The 22,343-nt window shown below is 44.1% G+C and overlaps 1 protein-coding gene across 1 annotated transcript in view; it reads left to right on the forward strand.

Moving 5' to 3' along the window:
• The window catches only part of septin10 (septin 10), a 23,841-nt gene extending 2,152 nt beyond the window's left edge, over positions 1-21,689 (forward strand). Inside the window, 10 exon segments of the mRNA XM_083777158.1 lie at positions 700-761; positions 763-878; positions 880-894; positions 2,902-3,088; positions 9,091-9,252; positions 11,521-11,617; positions 12,656-12,824; positions 13,517-13,649; positions 15,295-15,473; positions 20,207-21,689. Coding sequence (XP_083633284.1) covers positions 700-761; positions 763-878; positions 880-894; positions 2,902-3,088; positions 9,091-9,252; positions 11,521-11,617; positions 12,656-12,824; positions 13,517-13,649; positions 15,295-15,473; positions 20,207-20,222 — 1,136 coding nt within the window. The 3' untranslated portion in view covers positions 20,223-21,689.
• The last annotated feature ends 654 nt before the right edge of the window (positions 21,690-22,343 follow it).

Below are 22,343 nucleotides of genomic sequence, written 5' to 3' on the forward strand. Positions count from 1 at the left end.
TGGGGAATTCTCAGATTGCCGGCGGAGAGGTCCAAAATGTTCGGAATTCCAGAAAATATGTAATGTAAATGTAAAATGTCCACGAAAATCTCATGGGGGCCGAAAGGGGCCCTAGGATTCTTCATGGGGGCCATGGCCCCGTGGCCCCCCACAGACTCTACGTCGCTGATTTACATCACTGCAGCTATATGGCTATATTTATTTTCCTATCTCTCTCTGACTCTGTCTCTCTCTCTCTCTGTGTCTCTCTTCATATGGAAAAATAATCTATCGTCCATACAGATTGATTATTTAGAAAGAGTATCGAACAAGCCAAACAACATTTTCCCCTACATGGCTTCAGCCTTCCATGTCCTCTCAGTCAGCCCCAGCCCAGCCCCTCCCGAATATCCCTCGCATACCTGTCCTCAGTTGCCTTAGTTTATAACTCTCTCTCCAAAGTCAGGCGAGGTCCCATCATGACAAAGAAATAACGGGCGTGTCCTTTTCCTATCGCTTGATCAAAGGGTTGATTCAATGGATGACAGGCCTTCAGGGCAAGGTGTTTTATGATCCCTTTTAACAAAAAAAGAACTAACACCTTCTAAATGATTATAGATGGAATGGAACAATGAAATTACACCCATACAATCATCATAAATGATAAAAAAAAATCAGTGTTTGACAGTCCAATATCGCCTTTTCTCCCATTGCTTCCAGGTGAGACTGGCATCGGCAAATCCACCCTGATGGACACGCTGTTCAACACCAACTTCGAGAACCTTTGAGTCGTCCCACTTTGAGCCCCAGGTGAAGGTGCACGCCCAGACCTACGACCTGCAGGAGACCAACGTCAGGCTGCGCCTCACTGTGGTCAACACCGTGGGCTTGGGGACCAGATGACAAACAGGAGAGGTGGGTGGAGGAGGATTGTTGTTGTGGGGGGAGGGGGGGCTTGGTGTGTGTGTGTGTGTGTGTTCATGTGTAAGTGAGAGACGTATAAAAGCCTAAACTCAACAAGCCCTGTTGTCGGTCGGGTCACCGAAAACCGCCTATGCCGATAATCAGTCGTGTGTGTGACTCGTAGCAGGGATAAGTCATTTCAGACCAGTTCCACAAAGTTGACTGTATATAGGAACTCTCTTTGTAATTGTTTTTAAACATCCATAGCATAGGTCCTTATGCAGAGATTAAAACCGTGATTTATTGCCATAAACAACATTTTTAAGTGATGTTTTTCCTTCGATGTGACAGTACCTCCCACACTTACGCGTACTAGTGACATATGGTGCATTATTTTGCCTTGAGCATAATAATTAAGGTTGGGCGATATGCCAATTTTTTCAATCGCCAATCGTCTGTCTAAAATCGGCGATTGACGATGTATTCGTGTCATTAAAGTAAAGTGAGAACAGCTCACTGCAGGTCGCAAAAAAAGCCAGATCTACAAGCTCTCAAGGCGCCGCGTCCTGCCTGTTTTTGCAGCTCTGTTCGCTACGCATTGAGAGCAGTGTGCATTCTGTTGTGACTGTATATTATTAAACTGCATGGGTCTGGACTCCGGACCGTAAACAACATGTAGGCTACAGTACAGTAACAGTAGCCTTCCTCGGCTCGGCTCCCTCGGCTCACAGTGAGCAACTGAGCATCACGGCTGCGGGGACTGGAAGTCGGGACCATACCATTATAACGGGAGGAGGGGATTTCCACCCGGCCGCTGTTACTACTTTGCTGGCCCAAATTGATTCTGATGTCGCGCACACTTTACGGGTTAAAAATCGTCCCGAAAAATCGCCTAATAAAAATATTCAGCGATTGGATTCGTATATTCGCGATTGACGATGTATTCGTATCGTCACCCAACCCTAATAATAATGCAAGTAAAGTTGGCGATATAAGGTACTTTTTCTTTTGTTATTGTTATTGTAATTACTGTACCGAAACCGTGACCCAAAAATCGGTGTTTGAACCGAACCGCGGACTAACTTAAAGGTATATTCAGTGATTTCACTAAAAAAACCGTAGGTTTCGTTTTTGGCTGGGACCTAAGCCTTTCGTCCAATCAGGATAGAGAGTCAAAAAGGAAACCTAAGGTTTTTTGACCCCCAGGGGTTAACTGGGGACAGGGAGGAACTCCTTATATGGTCAGCACACTCTATAGTAGGGAGGATTATCACAACAAAACAAAAGAATAAGTGATATTTGAATTAAGTGAAATCACTGAATATACCTTTAACCATTGCACCCCTAGTACATGCGTGATAAAGGTCAATGAGAGGATTCTCAATGTGTCTTAGTGTAGACATTTTTGCTATATTTCTTGGATAAATACTTAATGTTAAACTAAATGTTGCTCCGAATCAACATTCTCCAGAACAGTAGTATGTCCCCATTCAGACAATGGACTATACATGGACAAGACAACAGACAAAACAGTGCTCCTTTTGATTGGAATGAGATCCAGAAGTCCTTAAAAATGATATCACTGCCTTCCCTGGGACAATTCAGGGAAATTATTTTCAGCACTTTTGCTCAACATTGTAATTGTTTTCATTAATTATCTGTCTATCAGTTCTTTAGTTTTGGTATACGTTTTCTGATTCGTATATTTAAGATTTCTGTTGTAAAATTGTTGACTTGTATATTGTTAATTTGTATTCGGCTACATTGAAAATGAGGGCCTGCCCCTCAATTGTACTCTGAATTGAAATAAAGGTTATGATGATAATTTAAATATTTAACATTTAATATTGTGAAGATATTCAAATGTAATTAATGAAATGTTATGTGAGATAGTAGTCGTGTGTCTACGGAGTACAAACCTTCCACGTAAGTGGACCAAAACACTTTTTTGTTGTACAACACAGTCTATCGACGGCGTAAACCTTTCCCTTAACCGGCCATGTCTCTCCCCTCCCCTAGCTACCAGCCTGTGGTCGACTACATCGACCGTCAGTTCGAGACCTACCTCCAGGAGGAGCTGAAGATCAAACGTTCACTCCACAACTACCACGACTCGCGCGTCCACGCCTGCCTGTACTTCATCTCGCCCTCGGGACACTCTCTGAAGTCCCTGGACCTGGTCACCATGAAGAAACTCGACAGCAAGGTGGGTGAACACAAGGGGGGTGTGTTTGTGTGTGTGTGGGGGGGGGAGGGGGTGGAGGATTGTCTGTCTGTGTGTGTGATATAGAGCAATGAAGCCTGAGGTCAATATCGGTAGAGGGCGCAAATCCGCAGGTTCGTGCACTTTTTATTTGCATTGTAACCCCCATAGGGGGATTTTAGATGGCCTCATATAAGCACTGTGTTTGAAAAATAAACAGATCATCCAGGCCGCTTCATGCATATGGATATGAAGAATCAACTGACTGCGAGAAAACGCTATTGTTACTGCTACTGAATTAGTACAGTTTTCGCTAGAAACAGACTGTATCATATATGAGTGACTGACTGTTGCAAACGATACAGAGACACCTCCCTGACAATAACGCAGAGACAGCTTGTTTATTTTTGGACCACAAAGATTATATGAAACGATTTTAAGATGAGCCCATGTTATTCTCCATAGAGAAATTACTTCCGTGAACCAGGGGATGAGCGAGTGACGTCAGGCCTTAGGCGCTCTATGCATAATCGTATTAATTTACCAGACATTTATTTATCAGGCTGCTATTCCAGTGAAAGTAGGGGTCATGCACAGATATATATTTTTACTGACTTCCTGTTTACACACAAGCAGCCAGAGAGGGCTGTATGCATGCAGCACTGTACTGGCTATTAAGATTTAAAAAGCTCCATCTGCTAGAAGCAGATATATTTTTTAATAATTCTTCAACCAGTAAGCTTTCTTCACACAAACAGTGTGTTTTAGTTAAATTGAGTTGAAATGAGGGTCTCGGACCAAGGATCACATGCCAGAGTTAGGCCTATTTCTTTTAACCCATTTAGACCTGAAGACGATTCTACAAATACCTTCTAAATCATGACAGTTTTCTGAAAAACCCATGTTTCTATGTCAGTTGTTCTCAAACATTTTCATGTCAAAGACCCCCAAGATTATATGTAATTCGCTGCCGACCCCCATCTGAAAATATGTTGTTCCAGGGACCCCCAGAAGCAAAGATTTGAGTTAAAACGTTGGCTCTGAAAGAATATATATTCAAAGATTTGGGCCACATTTTCTCGATTTTTCAAAAATAGCAGATCTACAAGATCTACAAGCTCTCTCGAGATCTGCTATTTTTCAATAGCTAAAGTATAACATAATGCTTAAAACACCAAAAGGGGTTCCCTGCCCAAAATGGGTTCATTTGTTTTTAATTGATGTTGAAACGTTCCATTCCCAGTGTTGTCTTTGTGGGTCGTTGGATGCAGCATGTGGGTCGTTGGACACAGCATGCGTGTGTATGTTGGCAGATGCTTTGTATACGGGGCGGCAGTGGGTTCAGAGTGGCCTGTAGAGTGGCCGGATGGGAACCGTGAGGTTTCCCGGTTCGATCCCGAGCTCCCCCAGAGTTAAGGTCCCTGCAAACGGAGCGCGTTATTCAGAGTTTTAGCTGCGTTTTCCATCGGGGTTTTCTGAAAAACGTGTCCAGTGTGCAACCACCTTTTAGTGCCGGAAGTGTCCTTGAGCAAGACTCTGAACCCCTAATTTCTCCCGATGGTTGGTGTATGGATGTGTGTGTGTGTGTGTGTGTGAATGTGATGAGAAATCTATGCCAGTGGTTCCCAATGTGGGGACCGGGGACGCCCAGGGGTCCTTGAGGGAGTTCCAGGGGGTCCCCAGAAAAATGACCCAAATGGACCGGTCTGTAACTAAGAGACTGTACAAATTAATGGAACCAAACGGTCCATTTGGTTCCATTTGTACACTCTCGGAGTTAAATTAACATTGATTTTATGATATAAATTGGGGTCCCAGAGATAAAAATAATTCCAACTAGAAAAAGTGCCCTTCTGGGCACAGGTCTCCACCAGGATAGGAATGTAGGACATTGCAGCTTGCCTTCATCTGGTGGTTGGATAAAAGGGCAACAAAAGTAAACTAGGGAGTTGGCATACAAAGTTATCCACAGATCCGTGCAGTTAGAGGTAAAAACACTTTTCGGCCAGTTATAGCGCCACCTTGAGGCTGAGTTGAAATTGTTCATGTGGCATTTCGTCCTCGGCCTAGTGGGAATGTGGGTGCACAATTTCACGGAAATCACGCGATGTGTTCATGATTTGCAGCATTTTGTTTGAAACTGAGCACTCCTGTGAACTTTGGAAGCCAATCTTAACCAATCAGGATGGAGTCTGAGAAATCTGAAAGACCCGTTTCGTTGAATGGCTCTAGAGAGACTGTGTACCAATTTGCGTGATGTTTGGACAAAATCTGTAGGTGTACTGTGCAAAAAATTGTTTTGCACAAAGCGGCCTCCTGGTGGCGCTATAACAGGCCGTTCTGGAAAGTTTGGGGCAGAGGTTCATCGTTGGCATCCAGGGAGTGTGTGTGCAAAATTTGGCATCGACCGGGTTAACGGTGGCCGAGATTAGCTGCTCACGGACACACACACGGACGGACACACACACACGGACGGACGGACGGAGTGCAAAACATACTCTCCCCCCATGCCTTCGGAGACAATAAATGGGTGTCCGTAGACTGATGCATGTCAAACTGGGGGTCCTTGAAATTAAACGGTTGAGAGTCACTGCTAGAGCCGTAGAAATCTATCTTATGGTGGTCCCTGGCATATGCTTTCAAACGGAGGTCCGCGGTGGGCTAATTGGTGTCAATTTGGTGGTCCTTGACATGACAAAGTGTGGGAACCAATGATCTATGCAAAGCGCTTTGCATAAAAGCGCTATATAAATGCCCCATTAACATTTATATGCTTGTGTGCATCTGTGCCTGAACACACAAACAAAAACAACAACCCTTTATCGTCGATGACTCTTCAGCTCAGCTCATAATTATGTTTTATGCATATTTGGAGAGCCCTGGGCTGCACGTTTAGTTTGGAGATGGCACTCACAAAGCTGCCGTTACACTCCCAGGCTTTTTTTATTTTTATTATTTCTGCTAGTTGGTGACGACTGACGATGTCGGTGACATTTATAGCCTTTGGAAAGCCATTCCAAGCTTGCGGGGAGGGAGGGAGGGAGGCAGGCATGAGCGAGGCATGAGCCAGAGTATGTGGTGGTTTGTTTTTGGAGTTTCTCCTCCTCCACAGTTGTTATTATGTCTGGTTTGGATGCTGAGAAGACTAACGGAGCGATCCCACTAAACAGAACCCTTCCCCTTTGCACCGGTGGTGGTCTGACACTTTCCCATGCTCTCTCTCTCTCTGTGTGTGTGTGTGTGTGTGTGTGTGTGTGTGTGTGTGTGTGTGTGTGTGTGTGTGTGTGTGTGTGTGTGTGTGTGTGTGTGTGTGTGTGTGTGTGTGTGTGTGTGTGTGTGTGTGTGTGTGTGTGTGTGTGTGTGTGTGTGTGTGTGTGTGAGCTCTCAGCTCTACAGTGTACGTAACCCGGCCATTTGCATGTCAATGGGGTGGAAAGAGTGCTGGAATGCTGCTGCAATCTCCTCCTTTTTCTCTCTCTCTCGCTTGCTCACTCACAGCTCACTCTAGCCTCCGCCTTTGTCACTGTACAGAAAGAGACATTTGTTGGAACCACATCAATGACACAGAAAACACATTCAGTCACTCAGACAGTTATTGGTATGCTATGCTATTACCAGCAACATTTTTCTTCCTTCAGGAAACGGGCTGTGTGTGTGCGACCGTGCGCGTCACTGTGCGTCCGTCTGTCTGTCTGTCGGTCATGTGCAGACACAAGGGCTCCATCCCCAAGCATGTCTTGGGTTCAAGGCAGCACAGACAGATAGACAGACAGATAGACAGGGAAGCAGACAGGCAGGCAGAGGAATGGAATGCAGGCTTAAAGCTCAGTAGACTGTTGGCCCTGCAGTCACCCAGACAGGACAGCCTTCTAAAGAGTGAGGAGGACCATAGACTGTAAAAAATATGGACAAAGCGTTCCCCGGGTCTAACATGGACGTAAAATGAAGCCTGTTATTCCTTGCACTGTAAGTCGCCATCTTTCTAGATCCGTTTGGGCCCAGCTGGCCATTGGCTGGCCCAGACAACGAGGCGGGACGTCTTCCCCCCTTCTTCTCCGTTGGTTTTTATTTTGACTCGAGTGGGAGGGGAATCCCGATCATAGACTGTAACGGTAGCCACGCCCCTCAGAACATACGCGACTTTATGGTCATTTTCTTAATGAATGGGACCATAATTTTCCAAAAAGAATATTATGACATTAGAAATGAGACTTTAAACTAGTGACTGGAAGCAGAAAGTATTCATGACCATGTTTATTAAGGTAATACAGTCTAGGTGAAGTTGGGCCCAAATACATGGACTTCTATGGGGCTATGGGTTTTTTTGGGCCCAATGACAGCGCCACAACAGGCCATTATATGAACTACGATTTCCTTAGTGGCTTCACAAAATATCTGTCTGACTGCCCCCCTGGTGAGGACGCACAGTTGGCTTGTTCAATTCAACCCTAACAACTTTTACTATTTATTAGATAGCAACTGACCTCACATGTACAGTACGTGTTCAACTCTCCTGCATCAGTGGTTCCCAAAGTGGGGTCCGGGGACCCCTAGGGGTCCTTGAGGGAGTTCCATGGGGTCCCCAGCTAAATGACCGTTAGTAACCAAATGGACCCTTAGGGGGTCTGTAACTCAGAGTGTACAAATGGGTCCATTTGGTTCCATTTGTACACTCTCGGAGTTAAATTAACATTGATTTTACAAAATAAACCGGGGGTCCAGAAATGCCACTAAATGGGGGCCTGTAGACTAATATCCATGTCAAACTAGTGGTCCTTGAAGTTAAACGGGTTGAGAATCACTGCAAACAACATGGGGGTCCCTGGCATGTCTTCTCTCATGGGGGTCCCTGGCATGTCTTCTCTCATGGGGGTCCCTGGCATGTCTTCTCTCATGGGTGTTCATGGGCTAATTGGTGTGAATTTGGGGGTCCTTGACATGAAAAGTTTGGGAACCACTGTCCTACATTACATGGCCATCACTGCTCACGTGTTTGACAACAACCCATCCTCGTGTTCAGTCGCTGTGACTGATTCCAGTCATTTCTATGGAAGTATGTCGTGCACCACAAACAACCGAGTGAGCTTGATCGGTTATTGGATTTAACCCATTTTGGACTGAGGTCGATTTAAAAAACAGGCTTCTAAATCTTAACATTTTTCTGGAAAAACCCATGTTTCTAAGTCAGTGGTGCTCAACCTTTTTCCTTGTCAAGAACCCCCAGAATTATCTCCATTTGGCCCAAACACTGCTGTGCTCGGATCAGAATGAGATGATTGAGTGGGTGGAGATAATCCTGGCCATCGGGGGAGAAGGAGGCCCAGATATTCAGCTGGGAGACTCCTCTGTAAGAACCAGAAATGGTCAGAAGGTGTGTCAGAGCCACCTCTGGTCTCGCCTGCACACTAATCACCTCAGAGATTAAGATCTTCATTGTCACCCCCATGAATGTGTCCAACTGGCCTTGCCACACTCAGAGCTTTGAGAGGGTTGTCAACATGGTGACTGAGGCTTCTGCTACATACCTCTCTCAGGAAACGAGGGATCAGGGCTCAGGAGACCAGCAGTCTGACTGATGTCTAAGGCTGAGTCAGGACTTGTTCAGGAAGTGATAATTGATCATCATAATTGTATCTAAGGATATACATGCACTTGAATTGTTAATAAATATGTTAATTTGAATTTACTTTGTCAATAAATGCTTTCCTTTGTCTTTAAAATCCTAAAAAGAGGTTAAAAACGGGCAAAATGTGCAATTTAAAAGTACAAAATAAATGTAGGTTAGAGTTATTCTATCAAAAAAACAATGTCATGTTTGAATTCTCCATCAAAAAACACAAAATAGACACTGCAAGCATTTTGATTTTCCAACAAAAAAAAAGTATGACCCGCCCTAGCCCGTATACTACTCAGGAGTTACTGATCTGGGAGCAATGCCAAAATGTACATTATTTTCTGGCATATGTTTATTAACACAGTCATTCTCTCTGTCTCTCTGTCTCAAGGTGAACATCATCCCAGTGATTGCCAAGGCAGACACCATCACCAAGAGTGAACTCCACAAGTTCAAGATTAAGATCATGAGTGAACTAGTGAGCAACGGCGTTCAGATATACCAGTTCCCCTTGGACGACGAGACCGTGGCCAAGGTCAACACCACCATGAATGTAGGAACGCACACACACACACACACACACACTCTCTCTCTCTCTGTCTCTCTGTCTCTCTGTCTCTCTGTCTCTCTGTGTCTCTGTGTCTCTGTGTCTCTGTCTCTCTCTGTCTCTGTGTGTGTGTGTGTGTGTGCAATAAGCAGAAGAGGACATTCAGAGCCACACTACAGTCAGCATTAGTGAGGTCAAATAAATTGCATTCTTTTTTTACACAACCAATTTTAAAAGTGTGATTCTTACGCATTACATAAGTAATTTTAACATGGTGTCAGAAACGAGCCGAGAGCATACCTAAAATGAACGTCATTGACTGGTGTCGCCTCGGTCTGCTCATTTTAGCACTAGCCTCTGGCCAGTCACACAGTCAGTCAACCCTGCACTGCAGGCGTGTCAACTCAATCCGCCCCACCTGTAAAACAGATATGGGACAATTAAAAAGAATAAATAACCGTGGGCGCATCCATGTGCACATCGCGTGAGAAAATTAAATAAAAGTAAATGACGCAATGTTACGTCTTGGCACAGGTAAGGTATGCTGCTTAAAAAGTAACCTGACGTTCCTGGCATAGATTGTGTTGTGCCGTGTGTCGAAAAAAGCTGATCTACAAGCCAGTGTTGATTTTGACAGCAACTTTAGATTTTTGGTTTTAGTCAGTCTCTTGAATAGTTTTCTTTTAGTTTTAGTCAAATTTTGTGTCATCTATGACATTTTCTTTTCCGTGCTGTTCTGGCGACCTAAGTTTCTAGGCATATGGTGTGATATGAAATTAAAAGTTTATCATAATAAACGTAATCAGTGAGTCTCCGTCTAATCATGTCTGCAATAATGTTAAGTCATGGCTTGGGGACTGGGGAGTTGTTTGATGTTTCTGCGTGGTGGTGGAGCGGCTGGAAGTTGATTGATTATGTTTGACTCATCAATCTATCGTCGGTTAACTTGGACTTTGTTTAAGATAATAGGTTCCGTGATGAGAGGACGTTTTGAATGGTGAGGTGTTTGTTTAATTCGATGCGCTGCTGAGCCGACATTTCCTTGGAGTGAGAATGCCTGCCATTGAAATTCCAACTAAATGACAGTGTTTGAAATCATTCCAACCCGATAGACCTATCTATTAAACCTCTAAATGTTTTGTCAGTCAAAAGATAAAAACAGTTCTGTCCGTCCTGTCTGTAAACCTTTCCGCGAGCGACCTACAGTGGAACTCTGCCTGGCTCTCTCTCTGATTTTTCTCTTTCCCCCTCTCGTCTCTCGCTGATAAGACACTGCACGTCGCATGCAATGTTCATGAATCCAAGAAATTGAACGTGAGGTATGCAGAAGTGCATTTTACATAACACTGTAGCACTATTTGTGGCGGTGATTGCGTCACATTACTTGATCTATCCTATGGTATATAAACCGTGCTGCTGTTTGAATGAGATGCGGACCTCTCCGCCGGTTCAATCAATCGAAAGTTGAAGCCTGTTGTATCGATACACCCTTATCCATAGGCTACACGTTTAGCCTAATGTTTCTCTCTCTATATATATATATATATAATGACAACATAACTGATGTCGTATATTTCGTCCGAGTCTGAGCTATGCACGATGCTCCTGGCTGTAACAATAGCGCATGGTATTAATATTGGCTCAAAACAAAGTCGGACAGTGTTTTAAATTAGGCTACTCCAAACCAGACCCACCTCTAAATGTTGTCTGTTGTGACAGTCAATGGGATCTCAGGAAAAAGACCATCTGAAATTATGTGAAATCCGCTCCCTTTTTTTTTTAATGCCGCCAGGAGCAGTTAATAAAAAACAGCGGGCTTTCCTTATAATGAAACTGTAGTCTACAGGGTACCCGTTCCCAAACGTTGTTGGCCGTGCACCCCCTGATACTTCCTCCTGATACTTCCTCCTGATAGCTGATTCACATTAGAATTGGACGGATGATTTAGATCAAGAATAATTAATAATCTCCGTCCTTTTGATCAGTCTTAGTCCTGGGCGCTGGGGCGTTACTAATTGAAAAGGCGGAGAACTTCGTCCTGTGCGCTCAGGGTGTTGCGTTCAATTGAATTTCTTACAGCGATTAATCGATGAATGAACGTTTAACATCCTAGTAGTGACCTTAATGTCTTCTCACTGAAAGTCAGTCACATGGCCTGACGTGTGACACGTTTTGTTCACACACACACACACACACACACACACACACACACACACACACACACACACACACACACACACACACTGATGTGTGTCATGTTTTGTTCACACACAGGGTCACCTGCCGTTCGCAGTGGTGGGCAGCACAGAGGAGGTGATGGTGGGCAACAAGATGGTGAAGGCTCGCCAGTACCCCTGGGGTGTGGTACAAGGTAGGTCACCTAAGTGTGTGTGTGTGCGATTCAGATGGGTGTATTTGTGACGTGAACTCAATCAGACACATTGCACAGTGCTATGCCTGTATTATAGGCAAAAGTTATAATTTTCTTTCAACAACAAAAATATTTACATACCCGGTATGTATGCATTTTTTTTAAAGGGCTAATAAGTCATAAAGACTATCACACATCTCATATTAGCTTACAACTTATTCTTTATTTAGCATTAAAATACAGCAGGAGAGCACACTCCACATCACATAGTGTTTCTATATTGTACATTTTTTAGGTGTGAAATACTGACACCGTTTGTGTGCTGAATAGATGTGTGTATCGAATAAAACTAAGACGAAAAAATTTCGGCGACTACCTTTTTCCACTGACGAAAACTACATGGAAACTAAATAAACTAAGTTATGATGACTAAGACTAAATATATTGACAATTTCGTCAACCAATAAAAACTATACTAAAATGTTAGGAAGGGACTAGTGGACAAGAGATCCAGTATAAGTAATTTTACACTTGGTTGCATGCTGAAAATCTATAAGCTTATATATAGGCTATTTTCAGTCAAGTGTAAAATCAGTCATTACGACGGCATCAAGGCCTGCCGAAATACATTTTAGTCGACTAAATCAAATGTAGATTTAGTCGACTAAAACCAGACTAACTAAAACATTCCAGGTGACTAAAATGTGACTGAAACTAAATGAAAACTATTCAAGCGACTGACGAAAACTAAAATCAAAATGTGCTGCCAAACACAACACTGGTGTGTGTATAGTAGTGCTAACGTGTGTGCGCGTGTGTGTGTGTGCGCGTGTGTGTGTGTGTGTGTGTGTGTGTGTGTGTGTGTGTGTGTGTGTGTGTGTGTGTGTGTGTGTGTGTGTGTGTGTGTGTGTGTGTGTGTGTGTGTGTGTGTGTGTGTGTGTGTGTGTGTGTGTGTGTGTGTGTGTGTGTGTGTGTGTGTGTGTGCGCGTGTGCGTGTGCGTGTGCTAACGTGTGTGTGTGTGTGTGTGTGTCTCTCAGTGGAGAACGAGAACCACTGTGACTTTGTGAAGCTGAGGGAGATGCTGATCTGCATCAACATGGAGGACCTGCGCGAGCAGACGCACACCAGGCACTACGAGCTGTACCGCCGCTGCAAGCTGGAGGAGATGGGCTTCAAGGACACGGGCCCCGAGTGCAAGCCTGTCAGGTCAGTGACACCAGCACACACACACACACACACACACACACACACACACACACACACACACACACACACACACACACACACACACACACACACACACACACACACACACACACACACACAGACACACAGACACACACACACACACACACACACACACACACACACACACACACACGGGCCCCGAGTGCAAGCCTGTCAGGTCAGCGTGACACCAGCACACACACACACACACACGGGCCCCGAGTGCAAGCCTGTCAGGTCAGTGTCACCAGCACACACACACACACACACACACACACACGGGCCCCGAGTGCAAGCCTGTCAGGTCAGAGTGTCACCAGCACACACACACACACACACACACACACACACACACACACACACACACACACACACACGGGCCCCGAGTGCAAGCCTGTCAGGTCAGAGTGACACCAGCACACACACACAATTTGGTGTGTTTTGAAATTTGAAATTCTGTTCAGTGTCTGCAATTATTGGCATTCTCCAGTATATGGAAAAGCCTAGAAGGCGATGCTTTCTGTACCCGCGATCTCTATCCTGATTCCTGAAGCACTTGTTGTAGAGTTTTACAAACTATTGTTTGTTTTCAAGAATTTCTTGTTAAATGTGACTGCAAATAAAGGTGTTAGTGTGTGTGTGTGTGTGTGTGTGTGTGTGTGTGTGTGTAGCTTGCAGCAGACTTACGAGGCCAAACGTCAGGAGTTCGTGAGTGAGCTGCAGAGGAGGGAGGAGGAAATGAGACAGATGTTTGTCCAGAGGGTCAAGGAGAAGGAGTCGGAGCTGAAGGACGCAGAGAGAGAGGTGCTCATTGGACACATTCATTCATACATCACAGTATGAGAGGTGCTCATTGGACACATTCATTCATACATCACAGTATGAGAGGTGCTCATTGGACACATTCATTCATACATCACAGTATGAGAGGTGCTCATTGGACACATTCATTCATACATCACAGTATGAGAGGTGCTCATTGGACACATTCATTCATACATCACAGTATGAGAGGTGCTCATTGGACACATTCATTCATACATCACAGTATGAGGTGCTCATTGGACACATTCATTCATACATCACAGTATGAGAGGTGCTCATTGGACACATTCATTCATACATCACAGTATGAGAGGTGCTCATTGGACACATTCATTCATACATCACAGTATGAGAGGTGCTCATTGGACACATTCATTCATACTTCACAGTATGAGAGGTGCTCATTGGACACATTCATTCATCACAGTATGAGAGGTGCTCATTGGACACATTCATTCATCACAGTATGAGAGGTGCTCATTGGCCTGACCTCACACATTCATTCATACATCACAGTATGAGAGGTGCTCATTGGCCTGACCTCACACATTCATTCATGACATCACAGTATGAGGCATGATGAAACCTGAATTAACCTTATTCTGGACGGGAACCCCTTTTGGTGTTTTAAGCATTGTGTTATACTTTAGCTATTGACAAATAGCAGATCTACAAGCTCATAGTGTTTGCACTCGCAACAAACACAACTGGCCGTGTTCACTGCAGTGTTGTTTTTGGCAGCAAATTTCTATTTTAGTTTAGATCTCTTACAGTTGATTTAGTCGACTAAAATGCATTTTAGCGGGCCTTGATGCCATCGTAATGACTGTTATTAACATTTTATTCTAGTTTTTACTTGTTGATGAAATTGTCTATATTTGGTCATAGTTTTAGTCATCATAGCTTAGTTTTTATTTAGTTTCAATTTAGTTTACGTCCTTTGGAAAAAGGTAGTCGACGGACATTTTTCGTCTTAGTTTTAGTCGACGAAATCAACAAGCCGGACAGGGAAGGGCAATCTCTGTCACTGCATTAGCAACTGGTTCTGGGTTCCTGTTTGGCAGGAAATGGAACTGAGGGTGTCTCCAAGTAAAACTCACCTGTCTGGTGTAAAGTGTTAGTCCAGTTTTAGTCGACCAAATGTCATACGATTTTAGTCGACTCAATCTAGAGTTGATTTAGTCGACTGTTTTGACAGGCCTTGATGTCATTGTAAAGGCAGATTTTTACACTTTGTTTGCATGCTGAAAATAGCAGATCTACAAGCTCGGATCACAACGCATCGCAGCTTGTAGATCTGCTATTTTCAGCGTGCAACCAAGCAATAAAACTGGATCTCTTGTCCACTAGTCCTATAACATTTTAGTCTAGTTTTTATTTGTTGACACAATTGTCAGTATATTTGGTCATAGTTTTAGTCATCGTAGCTCAGTTTTCATTTAGTCAGTGGAAATAGGTGGTCGACGAACATTTTTCGTCTTTAGTTTTAGTCGACGAAATCAACACTGGTGGTATACTGGTATCATTGCCCTTACATCTTTTGTGTGTGTGCGTGTGTGCCTGTGTGTGTGTGTGGGCCTGTGTGTGTGTGTGTGTGTGTGCGTGTGTGTGTGTACCTGCGCAGCTGCAGAACCGCTTCGAGCAGCTGAAGAGGCTGCACGCGGAGCAGAAGGCGGCGCTGGAGGAGAAGAGGAGGATGCTGGACGAGGACCAGAGCTCCTTCAACAAGAGACGCGCTGCAGCCCAGCTGCTGCAGGCCCAGAGCCTGACCTCCAACGGCAAGAAGGACAAGGACCGCAAGAAGTACGACACTCACACACAGGCACACGCACACGCACACGCACGCGCACACACACACACACACACACACACACACACACACACACACACACACACACGTTTGTAGTATTACTATACTTAACCCATTCTGGTCGGGAACCCCATTTGGTGTTTTAAGCATTGTTATACTTTAGGTATTGAAAAATAGCAGCTTGTAGGTCTGCTATTTTTGAAAAGTCGTGAAAATGTGGTGCAAATCTTTGAATATATTCTTTTAGAACGAACATTTTTAACTCAAATCTTTCCTTCTGGGAGGTCCCTGGAACTACATATTTTGAGATGGGGGTTCCGTGGCCCAATAGAGATAAATCTGGGGGTCCTTGACGTGAAAAAGTTTGACCACCACTGACAAAATATTTTATATATGAAAAGATGTTTTCAGTCCAAAATGGGTTAAAAGGTAAGAAGTTTTAGAGGTTTGGGTTGTGTAGTTGGTTATCTTACCATGATGTAACTCCAAATGTGAACAAAAACAAATATGCTCCAGTGATTAGAAATTGATAATTCAAAATATGCTCCTCATTGACTTACATTGTACACTGAAACGGCTCTCAAAGTCACTCTGTTAGTACGTAAACACATTTTGATTCGGACAACATAGAAGCATCACCAAAACTATTTTTTTATTAAAATATTTAAATTCCTGTTGATTTGAAGATCTAGATCCAGATCCATGGGTTTTCTTCCTAATAAAAAATTGACAAATCAACAGGAAGTTAACATTTTTATAAAAAAATTGGTGATGCTCTATATCAGGGATGGGCAACTTTGACGATGGCGAGGGCCACTATATGTGACCAAATTTGACTGCCATTGGATATTTTTAATATGAGAGCAGGGAATCATAGCTTCAAATTGACATTGGTTGTTCAGTTTGACCCACCAGTTTTGGAGATATGGCTTATAGAGTAATGTCTTGCAGAAAACGGCGAGCTGAGAAAACAGACTTGAAAGGTTCACTTCTGTGGTCTCCAACATTACATCTAGCTACATGTTTAAGCATTTATTTCATATTTACATGTCGATTTCAGCTCTGACACTTATTTCAGACATGCTCTAGTATGTGAAGAGTCTGCCTGTGCTATTAACTCATTTTTTGAAAAAAGTTTTTCTCCTCTGGTGAAAAGCTGGCATTTGTGCGATGGCAGTCTCTCAGTGAAATCTGGTCACATATTTCCACACTGCATATTACTGTCGTAGCAAAAATAGCCGATCTAACAAGCTCAAAAGCTTTTGAGCTCAATGCGAGCGTTTTGAGCATTTTAACCCTCAATGGCTTCCTTTCTGAAAAATAATGTCATTGTAAAAAGATTCACGCATTTAGATATTGCTATTTACAATGAGAAGCGGACGGGAGCTGGTGCCACTTGGACCCGGACGTCACGTATAGGACTACAAAATGACGTCTGACTTAAATACAGAATATAAACGCTGGCCGCCTCGCGTGCCGGTGCCGGCTGGTTCACCACGCAGAGTGGTTAGACGGGCAGCGCGCTCGTAGCGCCAACCTCTGGTGGCTTCATGGAGCAGCAGTCCTGACACGGAGGAGGAAAGCGGATCAGCCACGTCAACGGACAACTCTGTATAAATCCCCAGGCCCGGTCCATTAATGGGAGTGGTCCCCGCATCTCCCGGACGCCTTCGCTCAACTCGGGTCGTAATCTTAACTCACTCATGGCAGGGCTTCGATCTGAAAGAAGAGATTGCAGGTTATTAAGAGACACTGAGAAGCCCCTGTTGTCTGTTTATTTGGCTGAAGATATACCTGAACCACTAAGGATAAACCCAATCGCCTGTATCCGCCTGAAGATCCGGTTGAGCCTGGTTCCGTGTCCTGGGATTAGGGAGAGACCCTGTATTCTAAAGCACTAGCCTGTCCCCTACTACTAGACCCACCTACCTTCTGTCCGTCGGTCCGAGAGCGCCTCCTGGTGCTCTGCCTAGAAAGAACAGAGAAAAGAAGAGAATTATTAGTTTGTGTTTGATAGTTGGTAGATCGCCCCGGGAGGGACCTGGCTCCCCAACTTACATTTCTGTGGGCGGGAACCCCTTTTGGTGTTTTAAGCATTATGTTATACTTAAGCTATTGAAAAATAGCAGATCTACATTCTCGTAGCTTGAACAACATATTTTCAGATGGGGGGGGGGGGGGTCGGCGGCCAATTACATATAATTCTGGGGATCCTTGACATGAAATATTGAGAACCACTGATATAGAAACATAAGGTATTTCAGAAAACTGTCATGATTTAGAAGACTTTTTTTTAAATTTCGATTGCAGGCCTAAATGGGCTAACTCTGTGCCTTCTCACCCCGCAGACCGGACCCTCGAGGGCTAAAGAGCCTCCCCGTTTGAACTGTGTCACTGTCCCTCAGCCCCGCCCCCTGGCCCTCAGCCCCGCCCCCTGTCCCTCAGCCCCGCCCCCTGGCCGTATGAACTGTGTCACTGTCCCTCAGCCCCGCCCCCTGGCTGTATGAACTGTGTCCCTGTCCCTCAGCCCCGCCCCCTGGCCGTATGAACTGTGTCACTGTCCCTCAGCCCCGCCCCCTGGCTGTATGAACTGTGTCACTGTCCCTCAGCCCCGCCCCCTGGCCGTATGAACTGTGTCCCTGTCCCTCAGCCCCGCCCCCTGGCCCTCAGCCCCGCCCCCTGGCCCTCAGCCCCGCCCCCTGGCCCTCAGCCCCGCCCCCTGGCTGTATGAACTGTGTCCCTGTCCCTCAGCCCCGCCCCCTGGCCATATGAACTGTGTCACTGTCCCTCAGCCCCGCCCCCTGGCTGTATGAACTGTGTCACTGTCCCTCAGCCCCGCCCCCTGGCCGTATGAACTGTGTCACTGTCCCTCAGCCCCTCCCCCTGGCCATATGAACTGTGTCACTGTCCCTCAGCCCCGCCCCCTGGCCCTATGAACTGTGTCACTGTCCCTCAGCCCCGCCCCCTGGCCGTATGAACTGTGTCACTGTCCCTCAGCCCCGCCCCCTGGCCCTATGAACTGTGTCACTGTCCCTCAGCCCCGCCCCCTGGCCCTATGAACTGTGTCACTGTCCCTCAGCCCCGCCCCCTGGCCCTATGAACTGTGTCACTGTCCCTCAGCCCCGCCCCCTGTGAGAATCGCTGTCAATAAAAGCGTGGCTAGAGAAAGCCCAGACCCTGGTTGACCTTTTGTCCTGTGTTTGATTTGCATCAGAAATATCACATTGTGTTTTGTTTACGTACTAAAAGAGAGCTGTTTCAGTGTATGTGTTCAAAGGCAATGAGGAGCATGTTTTGAATTATCAATTTCTAATCGCTGGAGCAATATTTATTTTATTTCTTGTCCACATTTGGAGTTACATCATGGCGAGGTAAACTACACAACCCAAACCTCTAAACAAGTGGTCTTACCATTTAAGGCTAAAGCAAAAAAAAAAAAAAGCAAATCTACAAGCCTGCAAGGCGTTGCACTGTCTGCAACGGCTTGTAGATCAGCTATTTTTCACCAGCGCTCAACTAGAAGTGTAAATCAGGTAGGGCTTTAAGCAACTAGTCGACTATTCAACTAGTAAATCCACTAGTCGACCTTGCTGGTACTGTACTAGTTGACGGAGGAGAAATAAAAAACGTTTTAACTTTTTTTTTTTAACTTTTTTTTAGTTAAACAACTAGTCGACTAGCAAACTAGTCAACTAGTAGAAATCACTAGAAGTGACAACACTAAAATCAGGCATAACTCCTATCTCTAAGCCCTAAACCTATAACTTCTAAATGTCTTCTTAATCGTAGCCTTAAACCCCAACCTGAATCTCTTTCATATTGTTTGTTGTGAGGACCAGGACAATGGTCCTGACGACGTGAGGACCAGGACAATGGTCCTGACGACGTGAGGGACCAGGAAAATGGTCCTGACGACGTGAGGGACCAGGAAAATGGTCCTGACGACGTGAGGGACCAGGAAAATGGTCCTGACGTCGTGAGGGACCAGGAAAATGGTCCTGACGACGTGAGGACCAGGAAAATGGTCCTGACGACGTGAGGGACCAGGACAATGGTCCTGACGACGTGAGGGACCAGGACAATGGTCCTGACGACGTGAGGACCAGGACAATGGTCCTGACGACGTGAGGGACCAGGAAAATGGTCCTGACGTCGTCCCTCTGAACCGTTTCTCAACTTCTACTAGAGCTGTGGGGACATTTCGGTCGAACTCAGAAGCATAGTAACGCAAACATACTACACACACACACACACACACACACAGACGTTGGTGAAGGATTACATTGATGTGTAATAAATAAATTGCAAGATAGTTTTAAAAAGCTGCTTCTCAATTAATCGACCTACACGATCAAGATTAAGTCTGTTGTAAATGTGTTTTTTGATATATTGTCGGGTTAATCGCCCAGCCACGCATAACCGTATTTGTATATCTGTACACTCACACACACACTTAGGATAAAATGAACGTGTATTTGCTTTGCATTCCATTACAAACTGTACCAAATCTTGTCTTTTATATTCTCTTTTAAAGGTCAAGATAAATCTGTGACCTATTTTTGTCTACATCAACATCGACCCACAAAAAGCTCCTAAAATGTGAGCTTACAATTGTAAAAAATAAATGAGTCTGTGATCATATTTATGTTCTAGCTTTAAATAAACATTTACGTACAAGCTCGTTGTAAAAGCTCCATTTGTCTGTTTTTCTTCTGTCCTCTTTCAGTTCAGGGTTTCTGTGAAGGTCTTCCAGGCAGCCCCGCCCACTCCGCTGGCCAGTCTTCAAAACAACCCAAACCAGGAAGGAAGGAAGTTCCAACACACCTGTAGTGCGTACGCATGCGTGCATGCCAAAGTTCCAAGTTAATGTTTTTTTTGTTTTTGTTTTTATGGTGCCATTTTTCCTTGGTATTATTATTTTTAACATTGTCTTAGCGGGCATTTATAGCCTGCTTCTTTGTGATATGTTTGATATTTATCCATTAATGTTTTTATATGACATTGTTTGTTTTTGTTTTTCCTCCCATTTATTGTTGCTGAGACTGAAAGGCACCTTGATGACGAATGAATGAATGAATGTTGTACAGAGGTTGTGAGGAAACACTAGAGAACACGAAGCAAAGCACCGCCGTCGCCAAATAATTCCCTCTTAGATCAGCGAGTGGTTTTCAACCTGCGGGCCCCCAAATAATTGGTCAAACAGTATGATTGTAATCTCAGAACTGTATATGTAAAACAATTCACAATTTATGAATTTTAAGCAGACGCTCTTAGTCCAGAGCGGGCTTACAGCAAAGTATTCGTTCATAAAAACCTTGAAGTGAGTTTTCACACAATACCGCTACATAGGGATGTATACTACGTTTAGGTACATTGATTCAAGTTGTAACACCATCGATTGATTGATCGATCGTAACATGCTCTGAATGCACGCAGCCTACCGGTCCCGACCACAGCCGAGAGACGCCGACGCCTTTTGGTGTTTATAGCATTACGTTATACTTTAGCTATTTTTTTTAAATCGTGAAAATGTGGCCCAAATGTTTGAATATATTCTCTCAGAATTTTTTTTAACTCAAATCTTTCACGATTTTTCAAAAATGGCAGACCTACAAGCTCATAGCGCGGCAGAGCATGTTACGATCGATCAATCAATGGATGGTGTTCCAACTTGAATCAATGTAACTAAACGTAGTATGCTTGTAGCATTCTGGGCGGTGACTTCCGCCCAGAATGGGTTAAAGTCACCCTGTATTGGAAACTTGGATATTGGAATGTGTAGCCATTTTTATTTTTACGTTTTGTAAAATTCTCTGTTAATTAAACCTCGGGGAGTGTAAGAATTGAACTCTGTTACAGACCCATAAAGGGTCCATTTGGACCTCCTGGTGGTCCCCGAACCCGACGTTGACAACCCGATGCTTTGTCAACATACCGTACACGCAACACACTCACAGCCTTTACTCTTAAAACTTTGGGTCCCAATTTAGACTCAAACACACTAGTGCTTCAAATGTGCCTTAATCTGTATAACTGACACTACCAACAACAAGTTTACTCCCAGGGAAACAACCTAGTTTTTAAAGATTTCTAATGCTTTTCTATGACACGTTTTATATCTGCTATTGTATTTAATGAATAAACAGTGTTGTGGGAGCCTTTTTGCCCATCCAAATATCTAAATAAACCTTTGTATTTTTCACACTGTACGCTCTGCCTGTCTCTATGTAGCATTTCAAGGATGCTGTATATTCTTCGAGTGGTTAGATTTGTTGATTTATGTGTTTTTGGCAGCAAATTTCTATTTTAGTCTAGTCATAGTCTTCATTTAGTTTTAGTCACATTTTAGTCACCTGGAATGTTTTAGTATTGGTCTAGTTTTAGTCTACTAAAAGTTTTTAGTTGACTAAACCTGCAGTTCATTTAGTCACCTAAAATGTATTTTGGCGGGTCTTGATGCTGTCTTAATGGCTCATTTTACAGCTTGTAGATCTGCTATTTTCAGCATGCAACCAAGTGTAAAATGACTTTTACTGGATCTCTTGTCCACTGGTCCCTAATATTTTAGTCTAGTTTTTATCTAACGAAATTGTCAATACTTAGTTTTCGTCAGTGGAAAAAGGACATTTTTCGTCTTAGTTCGTCTGTAAAGCCTCCCATACACACTACAAGAGTTTTGACAAGATTCTGTTTAACCCGATTATACCTGAGAACTGATTCTCTATGTCTTCTAAATCCTGACGGATTTCTGAAACGCCAACATGTTTCTATGTCAGTGGTTCTCAAAGTTGTTCATATCAAGGAACCCCAGAATCATGTATTTGGCCGCAGACCCCGATCTCAAAATATTTTGTTTCAGACCC

Source organism: Protomyctophum parallelum (genome assembly GCF_964188405.1).
Source record: "Protomyctophum parallelum genome assembly, chromosome: 11".
Taxonomy (NCBI): domain Eukaryota; kingdom Metazoa; phylum Chordata; class Actinopteri; order Myctophiformes; family Myctophidae; genus Protomyctophum; species Protomyctophum parallelum.